The sequence below is a fragment of the Tupaia chinensis genome, unplaced genomic scaffold (genome assembly GCF_000334495.1).
Source record: "Tupaia chinensis unplaced genomic scaffold, TupChi_1.0 Scaffold145889_1, whole genome shotgun sequence".
Classification (NCBI taxonomy): domain Eukaryota; kingdom Metazoa; phylum Chordata; class Mammalia; order Scandentia; family Tupaiidae; genus Tupaia; species Tupaia belangeri.
The window spans coordinates 937697-960601 of NW_006205746.1; the positions used below are offsets into that span (position 1 = coordinate 937697).

General features: G+C 36.2%; 1 protein-coding gene across 1 annotated transcript in view; it reads left to right on the forward strand.

The window, feature by feature from the left end:
• The window catches only part of CNTN6 (contactin 6), a 395429-nt gene that overhangs the window by 348527 nt on the left and 23997 nt on the right, over positions 1–22905 (forward strand). The window contains exons 14-17 of the mRNA XM_006168594.2: positions 20190–20365; positions 20723–20840; positions 21480–21638; positions 21984–22133. Of these exons, the coding sequence (XP_006168656.1) occupies positions 20190–20365; positions 20723–20840; positions 21480–21638; positions 21984–22133 (603 nt within the window). The remainder of the gene's footprint in view (positions 1–20189; positions 20366–20722; positions 20841–21479; positions 21639–21983; positions 22134–22905) is intronic.

A 22905-nucleotide genomic window follows, 5' to 3' on the forward strand; every position in this document is an offset into this window, starting at 1 on the left:
AATCAGAATAACTGATTTCAACTTAATTCTCCTTCCCTAGCTTTTATTTTGATTCCCCTCACCTAACAAGAAAATACTCTTTCTGCTATGTTTTATAGTCATGAAAAATAAAATTTCCTAATTTCATTTTCTATAAGATTACAGAAGTCTTCAGTTCTATAATTTACTATTGCTCAGCAAAAAGACACAGTTGGAGAATGGCCTGAATGAATGTCATCTAAGAAATATAAATACAGTGTCATAAATATAGTCATTGCCTGCTATGTACTAACAGCTTTGAAATGAAGTAGTTGGCATATCTAATTCATTAAGCAAAAGCTACAGTGCAAGCTCTTTTCAAATAAATGGCAGGCCCTTTTGTTTGTGTGTGTGTATCTGGTAATATAAAAGATCTGTGTTTGCATTTTACATGATTACTTGCTAGGAAAATAATCAGCTATAACCTTACATGATATTTAGACATGTTTTCTCATTTAGGACATCCCAGATTTTAGACAATTGTTTTGTCTAGATTGGTTCATTTGTTTTTTTCACTCTAGGGTTCTGGGTAGTCCTTAATATTCATTCTAAATTATTTAAACATTGAAGTGGAAGATAAATGGGTAATGGTACCAGAGGTAAACTGGAATATATTGACTATGATTACGTTAAGCATTGAAATTAAGTTACACTTTGCTTGTGGTGAAAGCTAACAGCAAGTGTTGCACGTAAATTTTAATCTGTATAAACACATCTGAGCAAATAATCTTGTACTTGGCTTAGAGGATATAGAATATCCTATACTTACGCTTGAAGTGGAAAAGTATATTAATGAAAGACTAAAAACTCCTCTGTTGCTAGCTTGCAAGAGGAAAGAAATCAGGACTTCCTCATATTGACTTCCTTGTCTGTTTGTTTTTCTCTGTCCAATGTTTATTTCAGCGTATTAGCTTTGATTTTCCTGTGCTTGTTTTCCTTTTTGATTTTTTTTTTTTGCTTTCTTTTATGTACTTGACAATACTCCATTCATTCCCCAAATCTATCTCAGTTCTCTCCCTTCACTATCACCGTGCCCTCTTATGTTGGAGTCCTCTTGCCAAAATGCAGATCCTTCTCTTTCTTAACATACTGCTTCATTTCATCTGGTCAAATTTGCCAAAAGATTTTAGAGAAATAGTTAATACAGATACAATTTTTAAAAATTGGTCATGTTCGAAAATGTCTTTTATTCTATGCTTATATTTGATTGACAGTTTATTTGGAAATATAATTTAGATTGGAAATCATTATTCTTCAGAAATTTTGAGATGTTATTCTGCTCTGAGAACTGAAGCTATTTTGATTTCTGATCTGTTTGTGATATCTTTCTCTCTGTCTCTCTAGAAGCCTATTTTCCCATGTGTCCCATAATTTTAGGATAACGTGCCATGTTGTAAATCTATTTTCAATCATTACACTGAGCATTTGGAAAACTTTATCACCCTAGAAACTCATACTTCTTGGTCCTAGAATATCTTTTTGACTAATTTAATATTTTATTTGATTTCTTTCTCTGAAAGTCCTATTATTTAAGTGTTAGATTTTCTAAACTGTTATTCTAGTTTAAATCTTTATGTATATGTATACAAGGAGACTTCAAAAGGTTTATGGAAAACGAATTAAAGTATGAATTTAATTTGGTGCAAAAAATTTGAAATCCATGCAGTTTTTTTTTATAATATGCATTTTCCATGACCTTTTGAAAACCCATAGCATATACACTCATGTATGTATACAGTTACACACACACACACACACACACACACACACACACACACACACACCTATCTAGCTGTATTCTATCTCCTAGCATCCATTTCATAGTTTATTGTTCTATACTGTGGGAGATATTTTTTACTGTATCTTTTAGACCTTCTATTGAATATGTTATTTTGTGGTTTAAAAAAATTCTGTCATTTTATTTATGACTTTTTAAAAAGTTTAGTTTTTTTAATTTATTTTTATTTTTTTATTTTTTTAATGAGCAAGAGAGACAAGAGGGAAAGAAAAAAAAAACAACCCCAATAGGATCTTCATGCTACAGTCCACCCCCAGCTTCTGCCAGGCCCATAGACACCTACATGCCCCGCATGCTCAGGTAGGTCTTTAGACATGAACCTAGAACTGTCCCATATGGGTAGGTCTTGCAGAACATGGTGTTACCTCATCACCACTCTCAGCCCCCATGACCATTTCTTTATATAAAATCTTGTTCTTTATCTCTTTCTGAAAACATCGCTGGTGGTATTTTATTTTCTACTTTATTTTCCTTGAGTGGTTTATTTCCCCAAATTGCTTTCTTCTCTCTCTCTTTTCTTTTTTCATTTAATTCCTATACTTTATTAAGAGGTATATATGAGACCAGCAGATGGCATAATGATTATGTCAGTGGACTCCTACATAGTTGACCATGGTTTGAGTCCCAAACTCAGGCTGGACCCATGTGCCTGAATATCCCAATTTGTCAATTTTCTTATGAGATAGGATAACACTCTAGAGATCAAACAATTTCCTATTCCTACAGCCCAAAAGGGGAACTTAAACAATAAGTGAATTTTCTTCTCAAGCTCCCCCACTGCCAGGATACATGGAATTTTGCTAAGTCAGTTATAAGCCATTCAACTTCATTCTAGTTTCTCAAATTTCGTCTTCTCTTTTGATCTTAGGTTTGATGGATTTATTATGTTTTAATAATTTTTTTCTGTTACCATGTAGTAGATGTTTATAAAGAACTAAAGGTAAATACCATATTTAATCAATTATCTTCATCAGGATATTGAACATCCTGCTTTTTATTGTGATACTCGTTTTCTATACTAATATTTAGAGAGTCAAGTGTTAGTTAATTCTTACTTAAAAAATATTGAATGGTGGGACCAGCCATTGGCATAATGGCTATGTCACTGGACTCCCATGGAGTCGACCACGGTGACTTAAAACTTAAGTCGGGCGTGTGTTTGTGCATGCCTAAGATCCCGAGAGGAGAATGGAGAAGGGATTGTGGCGTGGCCATCCCCCCCGAGGGGTGATTTCTCACTTTCTGTCTCTCTCTCTGTTTTTCTGGCGAGTGTACGTGCCCTATAGCAAAAACCTCTCCTATATATATATATATATATATTGAATGGCTAAGATGGCATACATTGGGAGATGATTGGACCATAACTCAGATCATCCTCTTGTGTGCTAGATTTGATTTCCTTATATACTCAACAATATCACTCCTGCAGTAATAATTATTTTCCTCCTCCTCCCTTTCCTCCTCCTTTTCCTTCGTCTTCTCTCTCTTTCCCATTCCATCTTCTTCATTTATATTAACTATCTAACAATCCATCCCTACTAGTGTACATGTATATTGATAATCACATCATTTAAAAAAGCCCTGGACCAGACAGTGACACAGTGTTAAAACTGATACCCAAACCTCTGAGTCACTCTGTCTTGTCTGCTTAGGCCTGCTTCTACCTCTTAGGAGTGTATTTTCAATTTTACTTAATAAGCTACCTTTTCAGTTCACTATTGGTGTGTTTCATTCAAATCTTTGTCCAAAACACCAAGAATGAGGACAACACCATTTAAGCCATTCACAACATACATTGTGTGAGCTAGGCAGGAGTCTGCTGCTCTGATTCCATAGTGAAGACTCATCTGTCCCTGCTGAAAAACTTTAAGAACCTGCTGTATAAGAGTTTACTCAAAAGCCAGAGGAAAAAAACCCCTGCAGATTCCTGCTTCAAGTACAAAAAAACCAGATAGTTGATGAGAGACTACACTTAGCCACCTCCTGGGCTCTGCCATCAATACTGTGATATGAAAAAAACAATCCCTGGCATTTGAGGGTTGACTGTCCACTCTCCTGAAGGGGCAAACTGCTAGCTAAAGCCATCATGAGCTAAGAGAAAAAAGTTGACAACTGAAGAGGCCAGGAGAGATCCTCTGTGCCCCTGTCCATAGAAGTCATCATAACCACTGAAAACCCCTGGGTAACTCTGGAAGTGATGTAAGCTGTAAAACTGCAAATGATCATTTAACAGAGATAGCAACCCCTTGGGACCTCCACTGAATCCTACTGCAGGTCACCCAGCACCAGTGACAGCCCTCCCAACAACACACCTCAGTAACTTCAATGGTCTTTCCCTGGTCCCACTCTCCCACCTAGATCAGACAGGGCAAGAGTTCCATGATACCTGATCAGTAGGGTGGTCTGTAGATGATGTAGTGGTTAAGGAGCTGGACTCTCACATGGCTAACCATGGTTCAAATCCCAGACCCGGTGGCTTGAAACACAAGCTGGACCCATATGCGTGCGTGCCCAAAATGGTGAGAGGAGAATGGAGGAGAAGGAATTGCAGCATGGCCTTCCCGAACTCTGGGAGGGTGATTTCTTACTTTCTGTCTCTCTGTCTCTCTGTGTCTCTGGCCAGCACACATACCCTATAATAAAAATCTCTTTTAAAAAAAATGTAGATAAGTAATTGCCACTCTCATGATTGAAATTCTCTAATGGCTCCCCTATTCAGTTTTGTTTCTTTTGTTCATTACTCACATTGATGTATACCTGCAAGAAGGTGAAAGGTCAATACTAATTAAACAGTGTTAAATAGATGACTGAATAAATATTTGGTTTGTTTCTATGTGAAGAGTTTGTAACTCTGTCGAGAATAATTCTCATTTTTTTTTCTCACTGACATCAACTATCATATTCTTCAAGCCATTATCTAAAAACCTACTGATAAATGGCCTAAATATTTCCATCAACACACATAACAATAATAATGGAGAAACTTCTGTTTTGACTAGTTGCCAACCTCCCACCAATGTTAACCACAAATATTGTTACAATCTTTAAAAATACATTTAAAAAGCAATTTGAAAGAAATTTGACAGTAGACAAGATGTTTGCAACATGAGGTGCAGTATTCTAGAGAAAACAAAAGCACAGAGAGGTGAGACCATTTCCCGCTGTTCTTCTCCAGAATTTGCCAGTTCCTAAGCAGTATGAATTAGGAATAAGAAAAACAAAACAGAAAGCAGAAAATATGTGAGCAGAAGCTTTAGTAGTCTTAGAGTACAGGGGACATAAAAAATTATGGTTCAGGACAAATCAAACTGAATGAAGTATTCTAAACATCAGAGCCTGGAATCGAGATACCCTAAGGACCATGTCCTAATTAAAAACCAAACAGGAGCCAACAAGTGGTGTAGTGGTTAAAGGCACTGGACTCCTACATGACCGACTGCAGTTCAAATCCCGGACCTGGTGGCTTGCTTTCTCACTTTCCCTCTTTCTCTTTTGCTGTCTCTCTCTGATCAAGACTGGAAAATAATAAAGATAAATAAAATAAATAAAAATAAATCTTTAAAAAAGAAAACAAAATAAACATAGATCACAATTCACCAGTACTTAAAATGACTGAAATCCAGTCTCAATTCCTATCACTTTCTGACTAGCTTCTGCTTTTTTCCTGATTGATTACTTTTTTTTTTTCTTTTCTTCTTTCTTTCTTAAAGGATTTTGCCTTAGGGTGCATGCACTGCTGGAGAGAGTGAGATACAGAGACAGTGAGAGGGAAAGTGAGACATCACACCCCAGGAGGATGGCCATGCGATTCTCTTCCATTCTCCTCCCAGGATCTTGGGCATGCATGTACACAAATCCAGCATGAATTTTAAGCTACCTGGTCCAGGACTCAAACCATGGTTGGCCATGTGGGAGTCCAGTGACATAACCTCTATGTCATCTGCTGGTGAGTGCACGTGCATGCCCAAAATAAAATAATGGCAATCAATAAAAATAAATAAATAAGTAAATAAATAAATAAATAAATAAATAAGCATTCCTAAAAAAAAGAGTTTATGTGGATGTGGAAAAAGGTTAACCCTTGTATGCTGTTGGTGAAAATGTTATTAATTAGTTTAACTATTATGAAAAACAATATGGAGGCTCCTGAAAATTTAAAAATAGAACTACTGTGTGACCCAGTGATTTTTTTTAAAAAGTATTTTATTTTATTTATTCATTTATTTATTTATTTTAATTTGACCAGCGAGAGACAGAGTGAGAAAGAGAGAGAGAAAGCAAGGTCCAGGTCCAGGACTCAAATCATGGTTGGTCATGTGGGAGTCCAGTGCCTTTAACCACCACGCCACCTGCTGGCCCCGACCTAGTGATCTTTTGTGGGAATGTCTCTAAAGGAAATTAAAGAAGTATATCCACACTTTCATGTTCATTGCAGTATTATTCACAGTAGCCAAAATATGAAGATAACCCATGTCCATTGACATGGGTTGGAATGTCATGGAATGGATAAATAAATTGTGAAATAGAAACACAAAGGTAAATTATTCGGCCTTTAAAAACAAGAGACTATTATATGAAACAGCATGTTTTTTTTCATTTCCCCTTTCTCTCTGTCTTCCTTTGGCATATGGATACACCCTGAACAAAAAAAGAAAAAGAACATAACTATTGATATACACCAGAAAATATAGAGAAGAAAAGAGTGTTAGTAAAGAGTAGGATCTGTGAATAGAAATATATCTAAACTGCAACTTGGAGAGAAAATACAATGGAAAGACAGAAAAGGACATAAGGAAAATATGGAATGTGGTGTATAGTTCTAACATGTATCAAATTGCTGTTTCCTCCAATTCTTTGTCTCTGATAATGCTCATTATACTATCAATTTCTATGTGCTTGACTTTTTTAGATTCCACATATAAGTTAGATCATGAAGTAAAATAAGGACAATGAATAAAATCAAATAAAAAATCATCCTAAAAAAAAAAAGAGTTAGTAAAGATGTTGACCAGAGAGAAACAGAGAGAATGAAAGTAATAAAGTAAGTTGCCAGATCTGAAACTCAAACCGTGGTCAGTCATGTGGGAGTCCAGCTGCCTTAACTACCATTCCACCTGCGGGGGCCCCTCACTAACTCTTATCTGTATCTTTTTGATAATAGTCATCCTACCAGGTGTGAGGGGAGATCTCATTATGACTGTGGCTTGCATTTCCCTAATGATTACTAATATTGAGCTCCTTTTCATATTTCTGTTGGCCATTTTTAAGTCTTCTTTGGGAAAATTTCAACTCACTTTTAAGTCCATACTAAAAGACGTACTATTGGATTTTCTGCAGTTAGAAGGATTGCAATCCCATACTGAAGTATGTAGAAGAATAAGCAAAGCCCAATAGAAAAGGTTAGAATGTTAATATGTGTCATAATTTAGAATTCTGAAGAATTAGGAAGAGGAGCACATTTTTCAAGGCATTTATTTCTAGTTACACAATCTAACTAGTGAGAGGAAATATCAGAAAATTCTGTCACCTGTTTGAAGTGCTATTTATATACTAGTTTACTTTATGTTGGTCTCTTAGCAACATGTCCTAAAATGTCATCAATAACTGAAGGAGTCGCATGTTTTACAGAGGTAGAAAGTCTGATGATTTTTTGTATAACTTTGTCCATCCTTTGAGAAGAACTGATAACTTTACAAATACCTTAGCAGCTGTGACTCTGAAAGGCAACACTGAATGATTATCACTCATAGATAGAGATTTCAGCTGAGCTGAAAGTACGAAAGAAAAAAACAACAAAGAGTGATCAAAATAAAATTTTCGGTAAGGTTATATGGGACTAATTTCATCTTTTTTTTTTAAGAATTATTTTACTTTATTTATTTATTTATTTATTTATTTATTTATTTATTTATTTATTTATTTATTTATTTATTTATTTATTTATTTATTTATTTATTTATTTATTTATTTATTTATTTATTTATTTATTTATTTATTTATTTATTTATTTATTTAAATTTGACCAGAGAGGGACAGAGCAAGAGAGAGAGAAATAGAGAGAGAGAGAGAAAGCATGTCACCAGGTCCAGGACTTAAAACGTGGTCAGCCATGTGGGAGTCCAGTGCCACCTGCTGGCCCCAAGACTAATTTCACTTTTGATTGCCATTCCCTGACTACTAAAAATGCACTTAAGAGTTTGTGATATGAAGAACCAGCAGTTAGTGTAATGGCTATGTCGCTGGACTCCCACATAGTCGACCGCGGTTCACGTCCCGGACCCGGTGGCTTAAAACTCATGCCGGGCGCATGTGCGTGCATGCCCAAGATCCCGAGAGGAGAATGGAGGAGAAGGGATCGCGGCATGACCATCCCCCCGGGGGATGATTTATCGCTTTCTGTCTCTGTGTCTCTGTCTGTCTGACGAGCACACGTGCCCTATAGCAAAAAAATAAAAACCTCTCCAAAAAAAAAAAGAGTTTGTGATATGTAGCACAGTAGTATGTTTAACTACTAAGACATAAAACCAGTCCAATTAGTGTTTAAATAAACTATACTAAATGTTTTTGACACAAGTTTTGTTATAATTAGTTTTCATGTCTACTGGGGTGTTCATAACCAAAGACATACTCTGGAAACATCATTGGCTATTAAGACAATGTGAATTGGAATAAGGCTATTCATCAAAAGTGTCATATATTCCATTCTTTTTAAAATAATTTTTAAGAATAGAATTGCTAGATGAAACTGTTTTCAAATAAATGACCTTTTTCTCACTGACATAGATTAAAACTATAAATATTAAATTTTTATAATTTTATGAACTCTCATGAATGTTTGTCATTTATATTAGATTAATCTGCAAAAAGTGGTCAGTTCTCATCATTTTAGAAGCTGAATGAAAAATGTTTCTCCTTACTCTGTACATAAATATTCACTGATCCCATAATTTTTTCCCATTTCTTATTACTATTGAAATATATACAAATACATTAAGAAGTAAGAAAATCGTATAAGGAACTCCCATGCATACATAATATAACTCCAGGTTGGTAATACTCACCACAATTATCTTGAGACAAATCACAAACATAATTGTTTACCTAAATATATCAGATTATATCTTTAAATCTTTACATTATACATTATATTATGTAAAAAGTATAATCTCTTTAAAATAATTTTAAAATTTATTTTATTTACTCATTTATTTATTTTAATTTGGCCAGAGAGAGACACAGAGAGAGAGAGAAAGTGAGAAAAAGCAAGCCACCAGGTCTGGGACTCAAACCATTGGTCAGCCATATGGGAGTGTCCAGTGCCTTCACCATACCACCTGCTGGTCCCCAAAAGTAAATCTCTTAACATAATAAAAACCAGTTTTCTAATCTCAAATAATATAAATTATTCTTAAATTATTCAGAGTATAAAGTCCATGATTGTTTCATAAATATGTATGTATGTATATGGACATTAAATAGACCCACAGATGCGTGTGTGTGCACACAGTTCTCTTCAACATAAAAGGAATATCTCTAAGCATTATTAGTCAGAAATCCTTATTTCCAAAGATGTATAAAGAGATGTTACATATAGTCTGGCCCCATAATGCAGCAGTTAGGTACTATAAATAGGACCTGGATTCCACATGGCCAACTGCAGTTTGAGTCCTAGCTCTGAAAGCTTGAAAATTATGGATAGCATGCATGCATGCATTCCCAAAATACTGATGGGATGGATAAATGAAGGTTAGAGGATTGTTATGTGACCATAACTCATTAGGGTAGTTCTTTCACCATCTCTTTCCGTTTTCTGACTCTCTCCAGCAAGCACATGTGCCTGCTAACTAAAGAAAATACCAGTTTTTTTTTTAAAAAAAGGGGGTGTTATATTAAATAAAACTATGAAAGCCAGCCAGTAGCTTGGTGATTAAAGTGACTGGATCCCACGTGGTTGACTATGCAGTTTAAGTCTCAGACCTAGCAGCTTGAGAGATTTGCCAGGTGCATATGTATGCATGCCCAAAATCCTGAAAGGAGAGTGAAATGGAAGAGAAAAAACTGTAGCATTACCATGCCCCATGCAGGGGTGCTTTTTCAATTTTCCTCTCTTTCTTTCTCTGTCTCTCTCTGGCAAGTGCACATGCTCTCTGGCAAATTAAAAAAAATAAAATAAATAAAATAAATAAAAGTTCCATACTCAAGTGCAGAAAAATGTGAATTAAGTAAGCTTAAAGTATCTTTAATCCAGTAATTTTCAGTGTTTTTAATATACTAAAATAGTCTGTGAAACTCTAAAAGTAGATATAGTATACAGAATTAATTATAATTAACCTTGGTACTCTAATTTTTAGAACTATAACTAATCAATGACATTTTATGAAATATGATTTTTCCTGAATCTACAGCACTAGAGCATTTTGACCATATATTTCACATTGCTTGGATTATTCTTAAACAGAAATTTCAGGCTCAAATTTCAAAACCTATGGCAACACTTCTTAAAGCATGGTCCCTGAACTAACTACATCAAAATCAACTAGAGAAACCTGTTAAAAGTTCAAGTTCTATGGGCTAGCAGGTGGAAGTTGGTAAGGTGCTGGCCAACCACAGTTTGAATCTTTTTTTTTTTTGGAGAGGTTTTCGCTATAGGGTGCGTGCGCTTGCCAGACAGACAGAGAGAGACAGAGACACAGAAAGTGAGAAATTACCCCCCCCCCAGGGGGGATAGTCACACCGCAATCCCTTCTCCTCCATTCTCTTCTCGGGATGTTGGGCACGCACCCACACGCGCCCGGCGTGAGTATTAAGCCACCGGGTCTGGGACGCGAACCGTGGTCGACTATGTGAGAGTCCAGCGACATAGCCATTACACTAACTGCTGGTCCCTTCCCCAGTTTGAATCTTGAAGCCAGTGGCTTGAAACTCATTCTGGGCGCACTGCCTGTGTGCCCAAGAGCACAGAAGTAGAATGGAGGAGAAGAGATTGTGGCACGGCCATCCTCCCTAGGGAGTGATTTCTTACTTTCCCTCTCCCTGTCTCTCTCTGTCTCTGTGGCAAACACACATGCCCTATGGCAAAAATCTTTTTAAAAAGTCCATATTGTAGCTATCCCTGTAGTCTTACTGAGTCTGTATTTCCTGTGGGAAACAAGAAATGCATATTTCAAACAAACTCTCCAGGAATCTCTTAAGGACTCTAAAATTTTAAAATCATTTGAACAGACTTTCTATAAATATTCAGAGAATGTGAAATAAAATGGAGTAAGTATCCCACTATTGTGATTCAAGATAAAGAGATTTATTTTTCAAGATAAGGAGGCTTAAGAATCTCAAAGATTTAGACCAACAGGTAGCGTAGTAATTAAGGCACTGGATCCCACATGACTGACTCCATTGTTCGAGTCTTGGACCTGCCAACTTGAAAAACACGCCAGATACATGTGTATGCATGCCCAAAATCACAGTAGGAGAATGGAGAAGAAGGGATTGTGGTATGGCATCTGCCAGGGGAGTGATTTCTTATTTTCCCTTTCTCTCTTTTTAACCATAGTGTATGTACTCACCAGAGAGAGACCGAGATGAGAAATACAAGAAATTACTCCCCGGAGCAAATGGCCATGCTGCAGTCACTCTTCTCTATTCTCCTCTCAGGATTTTGGACACACACACACACATGCCTGCACATGAAATTTGCATGATTTTTCAAGCTGCTGAATCTGGGACTTGAATCACAGTTGGCCATGTGGGAGTCCAGTACCTTAATCAACATGCCACCTGCTGGCACCCCTCTCTCTCTCTCTGTTTTTACCTGTCTCTCTTTCAGTAAGCACACATACCCTATGGCAATAATTTTAAAAAAACCAAAAACACCTAAAAGTTTTATAATAGAGTTAGCATAGTCAATTTCCCTCCCTTTTAATTATAATAATTCAGGCCCTAAAGATATCATTATCCCTAAATACTAAGAAATGTTTCAGTGTTAATGAGTCTTGAGTTATTGCATCTACTCTACAGGTAGAATATACTCCTGGGAAAGGAGTAGAAAATATGTACCCATGCACCTCCTCCCCCTTACTTGTCTGAGTGGTTTGGAAAAATCTCTTAGATGCTAGAATTTCTTAAGAATTTCTCAGGTATATGAAAGAAAAATTGATTAAAGTCAAGGAAGTCCCTGTTTTTTTTTCCCCTAGAGCATTAAAATATATTTTAATTTTAATATAAATATTTGTAAATTTCTGCTACCCAAGCACCACTCTCCAGTCCCTGCAAGTGTGATTTGAGTCTCCATGGGGTGTTCACTTTGAGAGATCTGAGCTGGAGCTATGTATAATGGTAGAAGTGAACTTGTCAGGGCAGCAATCAGTGGCCTTATGGCTATTACAGTGTCACCTGCACAGGATTAAGACAGGCCTTCCTGTGCTGTTAGGAGAAGGTAGAGAGGTTAAAAATTTCTTGTTCAGGAACTCCTGCACCCACACAGAAGAATGCTTACAAAAGGAACTGTGCTATGATAATCATGCACTCTTTTTCTGAATAACCAGCCTGCCTACATAGAGCTACTTCTTTGAACGTATATTCCATTTTCAGTCACAGATACTGGTATGTCATTATACTAGCCCCCTAAGTCAGGCTTTCAATGATTCCCATTTATTTTTCAGCCAAAAAGAACATCTTTTAAAAATTTTTTAAAATTGACAAATAATACCTGTATGAGGGTACTTCAAAATGTTCATGGAAAAAATGGGATTAAAAACATGGCTTCCCAAGACCAGCAGTTAGCATAATGGTGATGTCACTGGACTCTGGACTCCCATGTAGTTGACCGTGATTTGAGTCCCAGACCCGGTGGCTTAAATTCATGCCGGGCATGTGTCCATGCATGCCCAAGATCCCAAGAGGAGAAAGGAGAAGGGACTGCAGCGTGACCATTCCCCGTGGGTGGTGAGTTCTCGCTTTCTGTCTCTCTTTCTTTCTGGCGAGAGCACATGCCCTATAGCGGGGGCGGGGGGGGGAAATAAAAACCTCTCCAAAAACAAAAACAAAAACAAACAAACAAACAAACAACATGGCTCCTGAACTTCAGCTCTGAAATATTGCTTTCAGACACTTAAAATGAAGATTTTCTGCTGAGACTTCTCCCTCACTTATTTCTACTCCTACACAGTAAATGTCTAGACAGGTCCAAGTGAATAGTATTTAAACATCTGATTACAATTAGGGTCAGAATATTCCTCTACTCCCACTGATTCTGATGCACAAAGAGTGAGAATGGAACGGAAGAGAGATGACAGATCACCTCCTCCAGCACGCCTCTGAACACTCAGACTGAACTTTAAGAATAAGAAGAAACGCGCCATCAATCAGATGACTAGAAATCACCATAGGGTCACAAGAAATATGGAAAAACAAGAAAATATCTCTCTTCCAAGGAAAAATAATAACTCTTCATCTTCAGCCAGTATGATGGAATTCATGGAAATGTCAGATAAAGAATTTAGAACTGTCATGGTGACAAAGCTCACAGAGATCAAAGAGAAGAGAGACAATAAACTGCCAAAGAGATAGCAGAAAAGAGCTGACAAGCTTCAGGAGGTGAGGAAATTCTTGCAAGATCTAAAAGAGGAAATTCACACTATAAAAAATAATCAAATGGACCTGTTAGAGATGAAGTCTATAATACAGGAAGTCAAACTCTCCATTGAAAATGTTAGAAGCAGACTAGATCATACTGGAAATAAAGTCTCAGATGTAGAAGATAGAATCGCTGGCCTAGAAAAATCCACCATGAAGACTGAGAAAACCCCCCCCCCCATGAGGATACTATATGAGAAATACTAGATACCATCAAACATCTAAACATCCGAATAACTGGTATCCTAGAAAAGGAAGAGACCCATAAAGGCATTGATAATCTATTCCATATAATCCTGGAAGAAAACTTTCCAAACCTAGAGAGGCATTCAAAGATCCAGTCCCAAGAAATACAAAGGACTCCCAGTAGAATCAACCCAAGAAGATCTTCTCCAAGACACATTATAGCCAGATTGAGCAAAACCACAAAGACAAGATACTAAGATTGGCAAGAGAGAAACTTCAAAGTTATCTACGAAGAATATCCCATCAGGCTGACAGCGGATCTCTCATTGGAAATAATGAGAGTGAGGAAAAAATGGGAAAATTGCAACCAAGGATATACCCGGCAATATTATCCTTCATATAGGAAGAAAAGACAAGAACATTCTCAGATAAACAAAACCTGAAAGAATTTACCAACAGCAGACCAAATTTCCAAGAAGTTCTGCAGGAGGTGCTATACTAGGAAAATTAAATACAGTCACAGAAATAAAAGTTCAAAACCTAAGAAAATGGCCAACTTACTTGGGGGGACAAGTCTGGAGTTGAATATTATATCCCAGAATTTAATTGGGAAAATCGAACCACAACAGAAGGTAGATTAAGTATATGAGACTGAACTGGTGAAATAGAATTTTATGACTTTTGACTAAAACATTGCTGAGTTTCTTCTAGGCTTTGTTTTCTCATTTTAAGGATTTCTGTCTTATCTTAAGCTGCCAATAGGTTCATGTAGCTACTATTTAAACAGAATACTAACCTGTTTCCAGGCTTTAAGTTTTAAGCAAATTTCCTTACCAATTCAAAACTGCTTTTCTTGAAATTACCAGCTGAACTTGCTATTGAAAGTAGTTAGATTTTTTAAGAAAGTGTGTGATCAATAAAATGTGGGGGGGAAAGGAATGGAAGACAATTGTAGGCAGCAGAGATAGTGTGAGAAGAGGGTGGGAAAGGGCAGAGGATCAGACATAAGGGTAAATATATATAAATATATATACATGAAACTAGAAATGGAAAATTATTGATAACATGCAATATACATACACACACACACACACACACACAAAAAAATATATACACATATATATATACACTCACACATACATACATACATACATATATATACATACACGCACATATGTATATGAAACTAGAAATGGAAAATTATTGACAATTACATGTATGATTAAGGCACTATGCAGCAAATTCTGGATTGGAAATCACATTTTGTATGCGGTGACATTGCTCAGTTAATGAGTGTAAATTAATTAAAAACAAAAAAATTTAAAAGCTGCTGAAAAAAATAAAATATAAAAAATGGGATTAAAATAAAAACTTATTTTGATGTAAAACATTTTGAAACTGAGGTTATAAGCACAGAGGTTGAAGGCGGGATACCACATGGCTGACCACAGTTCAAATCCTGGCCCCAGACATTAAAAAAAAAAAAAAAAAAAGTGCTGGGTATTTGGGTATGCATGCCCCAAATCCTGACAGGAAAGGGAAACAGAAGAAAAAGAATTGCAGTGTGAGCACTCCCACTGTTGCATGTTCTTACTCTCTCTCTCTCTCACTTGCTCTCTGCAAGTACAAATCCTTTGGCAAGAAAAAAAATTGAAATCTATGTGTAGTTTTTTCATATTCCTTTTCCATGAACTGTTTAAAGACAAAAGACCCCTTATGTATGTTTTTGGAGTACAGCATCATATTTTGGTATATGTTATGGAATAATTAAATCAATCTAATTAATATACCTATCATGTAAGATACTATTTTTTAATGAAAACACTTAAAATTACTTTATTTTAGTAATTTTTATATGTTGATATAATTATTATTATTATTAACTATAGTTACCCTGTTGTACAACCAATTTCTAAAACTTTTTCCTCCTCTTTAATTCAAACTTTCTGCTCTGTGAATAACAGCCCTCATTTCCTTCTAATGCCCAGACTTTGGTAACCATAAATTCTACTCTCTGCTTCATTGCAAGAATGAGCTTCTTCACATGGCATCCAGCTTTTGGATATGTAACCCAGTCACATAGGGTCTCGAACTGAGGAATGTTCTTTGTTTGGTTTACTTTCCTGTTGTTGCTGTTTAAAATTTCTTTTCTTTTTTTTTTTTTTTAAGAGGTTTTGTCATAGGATGTGTGTGCTCGCTTGAGAGAGAGAGACCGAGATGGCGAGAGGGAAAGTAAGAGATTATCACCCAAAAGGGATAGGAGATGGTCCTGCCACAATCCCTTCTCCTCCATTCTCCTCCTGGGATCTTGGGTATGCTTGCACATGCACCTGGCATGAGCTTCAAGTCACCAGGTCCAGGACTCAAAATGGTCAAACATATGTGAGTCCAGCACCTTAACCACTATACCGCTTGCTGGCCCCAACCTCATTACCTTTTTAAAAATGTGTTTGTTTATTTCTTCCTTGAGTGGGAGAGACAGAGAGATAGCATCCTCAACAGGGTCTTGACATCAAGACTCACCCCCTGCTTCAGCTAGCACTGGGTTGCAGGCATGTGCATGCTGAGAATGCTAAAGGAGGTCTCTGAAAATAAGCCCATAACCTTCCCATGTGGGTCAGCCTTGCAGAGCTTTGCATTTTACCACTATGCCGCCATCTAGACTCTACATTTTATAATTAATAAAATATTAGTAAAATACAAAGCTTTGAATTTGCACTTTTCTTGGCACTTCCCCCCGACATTTTTTGGACAAGGCACCCTGAATTTTTATTTTGCATTGGGGCCTACAAATTCTGTAGATGCCCTTAAAGGCATCTAAGGCTTATGCTTGATTATGGCTTCATCAATTTTATCTTCCCACTTTCCTTCTGTATTACTCTCTAATATTCAGCTTTCCAGCAAAATGGCCATCTTTCATCTACCATGTTTCTTCTTTACACAGATCCTTTGGAAATGCTCTTGGGACCAGCAGTTAGCATAATGGCTATGTCGCTGGACTACCATGTAATCAACCGTGGTTCGAGTCCCGTACCCGGTGGCTTAAACTCACACCGGGCGCATGTGTGTGCGTGCCCAAGATCCCGAGAGGAGAATGGAGGAGGAGAGATTGCAGCATGGCCACCCCCCTTGGGGGGTGATTTCTGGCTTTCTGTCTCTCTCTGGCTTTCTGGCGAGCGTACGCATCCTATAGCAAAAAAAAAAAAAAAAAAAAAAAAAAAAAAACTCAAAAAAAAAAAAAAAAACTCTTAAAAAAAAAAAAAAAGATTAAATGCTCTTGCCTGCACATGGAATGCAGTTACTTTTCCTAACTATTAACTTTACCTAGATAACTTCTGCTTGCTTTAAGATTTATCAGTTAAACATTTTAGTACATAACTTCTAACATATGGCACTTATCACAGTTATAGTTGTATGTTGGTTAATCTGTTTTGATTGATGCCAACCTTTCCCTGGAGACTCCATCTCTGTGAAGGCACATAGCCTGTCTTTTTAAATTTGGTACTGTTTATTCCACTCCTTTACCATCGTATCTCCAATACTTAGCAGAGGAATGGACATAAGGTAGGTGCTCAATAAATATTAATTATAAATGAATCAACTAGTGAAAAAATGTAACCATTATAAATTATAGTACAAACATTTCTTATTCATGAAGTTTTAGCCATTACACTATACTACCAATGAGCTATGTGTATAGGGAATAATTTATCTAATTTTGTCATTGTGTGGTATCATAAAGGGAAGGAATGGTTGTCATTTTTAATGTCTAAAAATTAATTGCATAATCTAAAACTTTAAATCAGGGCAGTTTTGCTCTACCAACATATCCAATTAACTGACTCATCCTCCCATAAATGTAAATAGTACAGTAATTTCTTTTTCAGAGAAACTGCAAGGAGAAAATACTTTGCTAATTCTAAAGAATTTTCTTAAATTCTTGGATATCATTTACTTCTATTCTGAAGAAATATGAAGAAGTTTCAGAATTAAGAATGAACATAATCCGGGAACCAGCAGTTAGCGTAATGGCTATGTCGCTGGATTCCCACGTAGTCAACCGCGGTTCGCGTCCCGGACCCGGTGGCTTAAAGCTCACGCCGGGCGCGTGTGCGTGCGTGCCCAAGATCCCGAGAGGAGAATGGAGGAGAAGGGATTGCGGCGTGACCATCCCCCCTTGGGGGTGATTTCTCGCTTTCTATCTCTATGTCTGTCTCCCTCTGTCTGGCGAGCGCATGCACCCTATAGCGAAAACCTCTCAAAAAAAAAAAAAAAAAAAAAAGAATGAACATAATCCATGCCAGCTAAGTGGCACAGTGGTTGGTGTGGCCTGATCCCACATGAATGACTATGTGGTTCAAGTTCTAGACCTGGTGGCTTGGAAATACAGGATGTGCCCAAAATCCTGAGACCAGAGTGGAGGAAAAAGGATTGTAATGTAGTCACCCTCTGGGAGGATGGGGAGGGTTACTGTCTCACTTTCTTTATCTCTCTCCTTCTCTGTCTCTATCTGTCTCTGGTGAGTGCACGTGCCATATAGCAAAAAAAGAAAAAAGCATAGCCTACAAAACCATTCTTCAAATTTCACCCAGAAATGATAATAATAAAATGTAAATGTACCTAACATAAAGGAAAGAGTATGTTTTAAAAATAAAAACATTCTTTATTAAGAAAACCATTAAAATGTTATAAATGCTTTCATAATAATAATTAGGTATGTTAGAACTGGCCTTGTAGCTCCGTGGTTGAGACAGCCAGATACCACATAGCTGACCACAGTTCAAATCATGGCCCTAGAAGCTTGAAAAACACAATACACATGTGTGTCTAAAATATCAACAAAATGAAGAAATGAAGAAGAGATTGTGGCATGCAGCACAATCACACCCCATTGAAGGATGCTTTCTCTCTCTCTCTCTCTCTCTCTCTTTCTGTCTCTCTCTGGAGGGTATATATACCCTTTGACAATTAAAAATATAAAAAGACATTTTAATAGTAAAATACAGTGGGCAGATTTTCCATTTGAACATATAAATACAGTATACTGGTTTGGTTTCTTGAGATCCCTGAAAAAAACAGAGGAAATGAAGCTTTTAGTCTATTTCTTATAGGGCTATATTTTATCTTATAAATGGCATTGAGGAAAAAAATTATACAAGGTTCTCTTATCACTGTTTTGTAATTTCTTTGGCATAATGTTTTTTTCACAACAATTTTCTTTCTTTCAGAGGGCATGTACACTCGTCAGAGAAAGACAGAAAAAGAGAGGAGAAAACACTCCCCACGGGGAAATGTCACACCACAATCCTTTCTCCTACATCTCTCCCTCCTTTCTAGATTTTGGACATGCATGTGCACATGCCCGACGTGATTTCCAAGCTGCCAGATCTTGGATTTGAACTATGTGCTTGGCCAAGTGGGATCTGGCTGCTTTAAATGCCAGGCCATGGTGCAGCCTCACTGTCCCCCCCCCCCCCCCCCCCCCTGCCCCCCCCCCCCCCCCCGCCATGATAATTTTCTTAAAATCCTCATTCTTAAATGTAAGTCTTTTAAAACATATTTCATTCTCGGTAAAATGGTGTATATCTAATGTGCCTTTATGGGCACTGAGTTGCCCTTACGGACATTTCTCAACCCTCTGGAATCAAAACAAATAATTTTATTATTTAAATCATCATGAAAAATGATCTATCACTGTGAGTCTTTTTTCATCAGAAAACTGCATGATTCTCAAGTACAACTGAAGTACTCTTGGAATTGTTTTTCAAAATTTTTGGTAAATAAAATGAAAAGGCTTCCAATTTTCCTATTCATGTTGCCTCTTTAGTTGAAATAGAAAATTATCAAAACTATGTCAAAAATAGAATAAACATGTTGCATTCTTACTATTTTTTTAAAAAAGAATTCTTTTATTTAACTTTAATTAATTCATTTTAATTTGACCAGAGAGGGACAGACTGAGAGAAAGAGAAAGTGAGAAAGCAAGCCGCCAGGTCTGAGATGAATCACGGTCGGCCATTTGGGAGTCCAGCGCTCTTAACTACCATTCCACCTGCCAGCCCCACATTCTTGCTCTTAAATATAAGTATATAATTAGAAATTTCTATACAAACTATGGTGATTATAATTTTGGGACCATAGTTTGTCTCATAGTAGATGATGTTAACATGGGTTATTTAGACCTGTAAGCAATGTACAATGACTTGAAGTTTAGAGCAACAACAACAACAACCAGGAATAGTGTAGTGCATTCTATATGTATAAAATAGTCAAGGTCTACAGTTTTCTATAAAGTATTTCCATAAATTATGAATAAATCTTTCTTAAATTTTATTATAAATAATAAACTACCCTGATAATAAATATAGCATATTTGAAAAAAGGGTATAGAATCTGTTATAGTGAATGCAGTAGGACCCCTAAGTTACAGTTACAACATTTCAAATAATTGCACAACGATTAAGAATAGACATTTTATATCCATAGGCTAGTCATTCACCAGCTTGTTCTAAAACAATGTGGTTTTTTTTTTTTTTTTTTTTTTTTTTCTCAACAGAGAGGACTATCATTTCAGTCCCACCTTCCAAGATGGAGGTTACTGTTGGCGAGAGTATAGTCTTACCATGCCAGGTGACCCACGACCCCTCCATTGAAGTTATATTCATATGGTCTTTCAATGGAGATGTCATTGACTTAAGAAAAGGAGTAAATCATTTTGAAAGGATTGGAGGAGTAAGTGGCTGAAGATTTTAAGTACTTAATAAAATGATTCAAGTCTTTTACATGAATCACCGTTTTTTATAATTGTTCTCCCCATCCTTAATTGCATGGATAATCACTGTTTATAAAACTACATTTGTTTTGTTTTATTTAGTTTTATGTCTTTCATAGAAATACTTGTTTTCTAGATAAAATTATAATAAGGGGGTTAAGAAAAGAGCTCAAACATAGGAAATGACAATGATACTAGCATGTCTTCTAATTTCAGAGCTTTCTTGGTTTAATATTTATTCAGCTGTTTTTTACAAAAAGTGGGACCTGCAGTGAGTGATTATATCTTTTTTTCATTTTCTCTTTATCTATCTGTAGGAATCTGTTGGGGATTTGATGATAAGGAATATCCAGTTAAATCATTCAGGAAAATATCTATGCACAGTACAAACAACTCTAGAAAGTTTATCTGCTTTAGCTGATATCATTGTTAGAGGTAAGCATAAGTGGTTTAAAAATCATATTGTTTATTCATAGGCAAAAATATTGGTATCTAAATGATAGGTCATTGAGGAATCACATCATGATAAGGAAGAAAATATGATTATATAGATTTTTTTTTTTATTTTCTAAACTCAGACTCCAGAGAATGGGTAGTATAGATATAGAGAATGAGTTGAGTAGGTTTTGTCTATTTATAATGAATGGTCAGATTCAGCAAGCATGTCAGTTCCTAAACCTTAAATCTGTATTCTATTTATAATAAACTACTCTTATATGAGCAGTGCCAAGTCTACATATTCCTGTACTTTGCCACATTAGTTGTATTCATTTGAGTTAAATTTTGAAAGAGAAATTAAAGGGAACAGTTATTGATTTTTGAGATTAACTCCTTATTAAATGATATTTGACCATTCTTTGACTGGTATTTTCTAATCACCAAAGGAAGCCTTTCTTCATTATTTTCTTACCATGTAAGCTGAATTCAGAGAAATTTATGTCTAATTACATGCTACAAGTATGTTATGGTCAGTGTTTTATATTCTAAAATCAAGAGATAAAAATAAACCATCCTTGTCCAAAATAAATGAGTCTAATCATCACCAAAACAGTCATCATAAAATATATTTTTAAGGTCCACCAGGTCCCCCAGAGGATGTAAAAGTGGAACATATTTCAAGTACAACTTCCCAACTAACTTGGAGACCAGGCCCAGATAATAATAGTCCCATTCAAATATTTACTATTCAGACAAGGACACCATTTTCTGTGGGTTGGCAAGCTGTTGCTACAGGTAATCAACACACATGTTTCTAAGTAATTTTAGATGACTTGTAATTTAATAACTTTCAATGAAATAACTTTTAACAGTGCACGTTGTCACTGTTACTGAAGTAGCTTCTGTGTGTTAAACCAAGCTGGCAATATCTAAATGATCCTTTGCTTATGTGACTGACTAAGGGTGTGAACTTTGTCAGCTACATAGAGTGAGCAGATCAAATGTTGTTCTGCATGTGAAAGTTTGAATAGAACAATGATAATTTTTAATTAATATACTTAAATTTAATAATAGTATAATATGGTATAATAATTAGTTTTGGAGTAGCACTAATTTACCTTAGTGTCCCATTCTTTTCAGTTCCAGAAATTCTCAGTGGTAGGACGTACAATGCAACAGTGATTGGTTTGAATCCTTGGGTAGAATATGAATTTCGTGTTGTTGCTGGGAACAGCATTGGAATTGGAGAACCAAGTAAACCATCAGAATTGTTAAGAACTAAAGCATCAGGTAAAGAATCAATGCCTTCTAAAATCATACACGATCCTTTAGAGTCCAGTTCTTAAAGAAACTAAGTAAAAAATATTTGTATGGGCTGAACAAATGGCATGATTATGTCACTGGACTCCCACATAGTTGTACGGGGTTCAAGTCCCAGACCCAGTGGCTTAAAACACACTGGGCACAAGTGCATGTGTACCCAAAATCTTGAGAGGAGAATGGAGGAGAAGGGATTGTGATGTGGTCAACCCCTCTAAGGGGTGATTTCTCACTTTCTATCTCTCTGTTTCTCCCTCTCTCTTCAGCAAGCACACGCACCCTATCGCAAAAATCTCTATTAAAAAAATGTGTTTGGATCTTTAGTATTTTGAACTCAAAATCAGAGGCAGTGAAGAATTGACTCTTATTTCTACTTTTAAGGTGCAGAAGGTGAGGTGTATTTCTGTGAATACTGGGTTCCACAAAAGATGATTATTTTTAAGAAACCATGTCATATTTTCAGAAGCTGTCTTTGGATCTCTTCTATTTTCTAGGCAAAATCCAGAAGAGAATCTGTAGATCTGCAAATGCCAATGAATTACTGCTTGTTTCATTAAAATGTTGCAGCCAGGAATTGTGCAGCCAGCCATTTATTTTTTATCTATTTCTCAACTCTGACCTAGTTGAGCTTCATTGAGCAATAGTATAAATTCTTCTCCATATAAATGAGATAAATCCTGAACTCATTTAACAGAAACACTAATTGAACATCAGCTGGTTTACTGAACAGCAGAACAAGTGG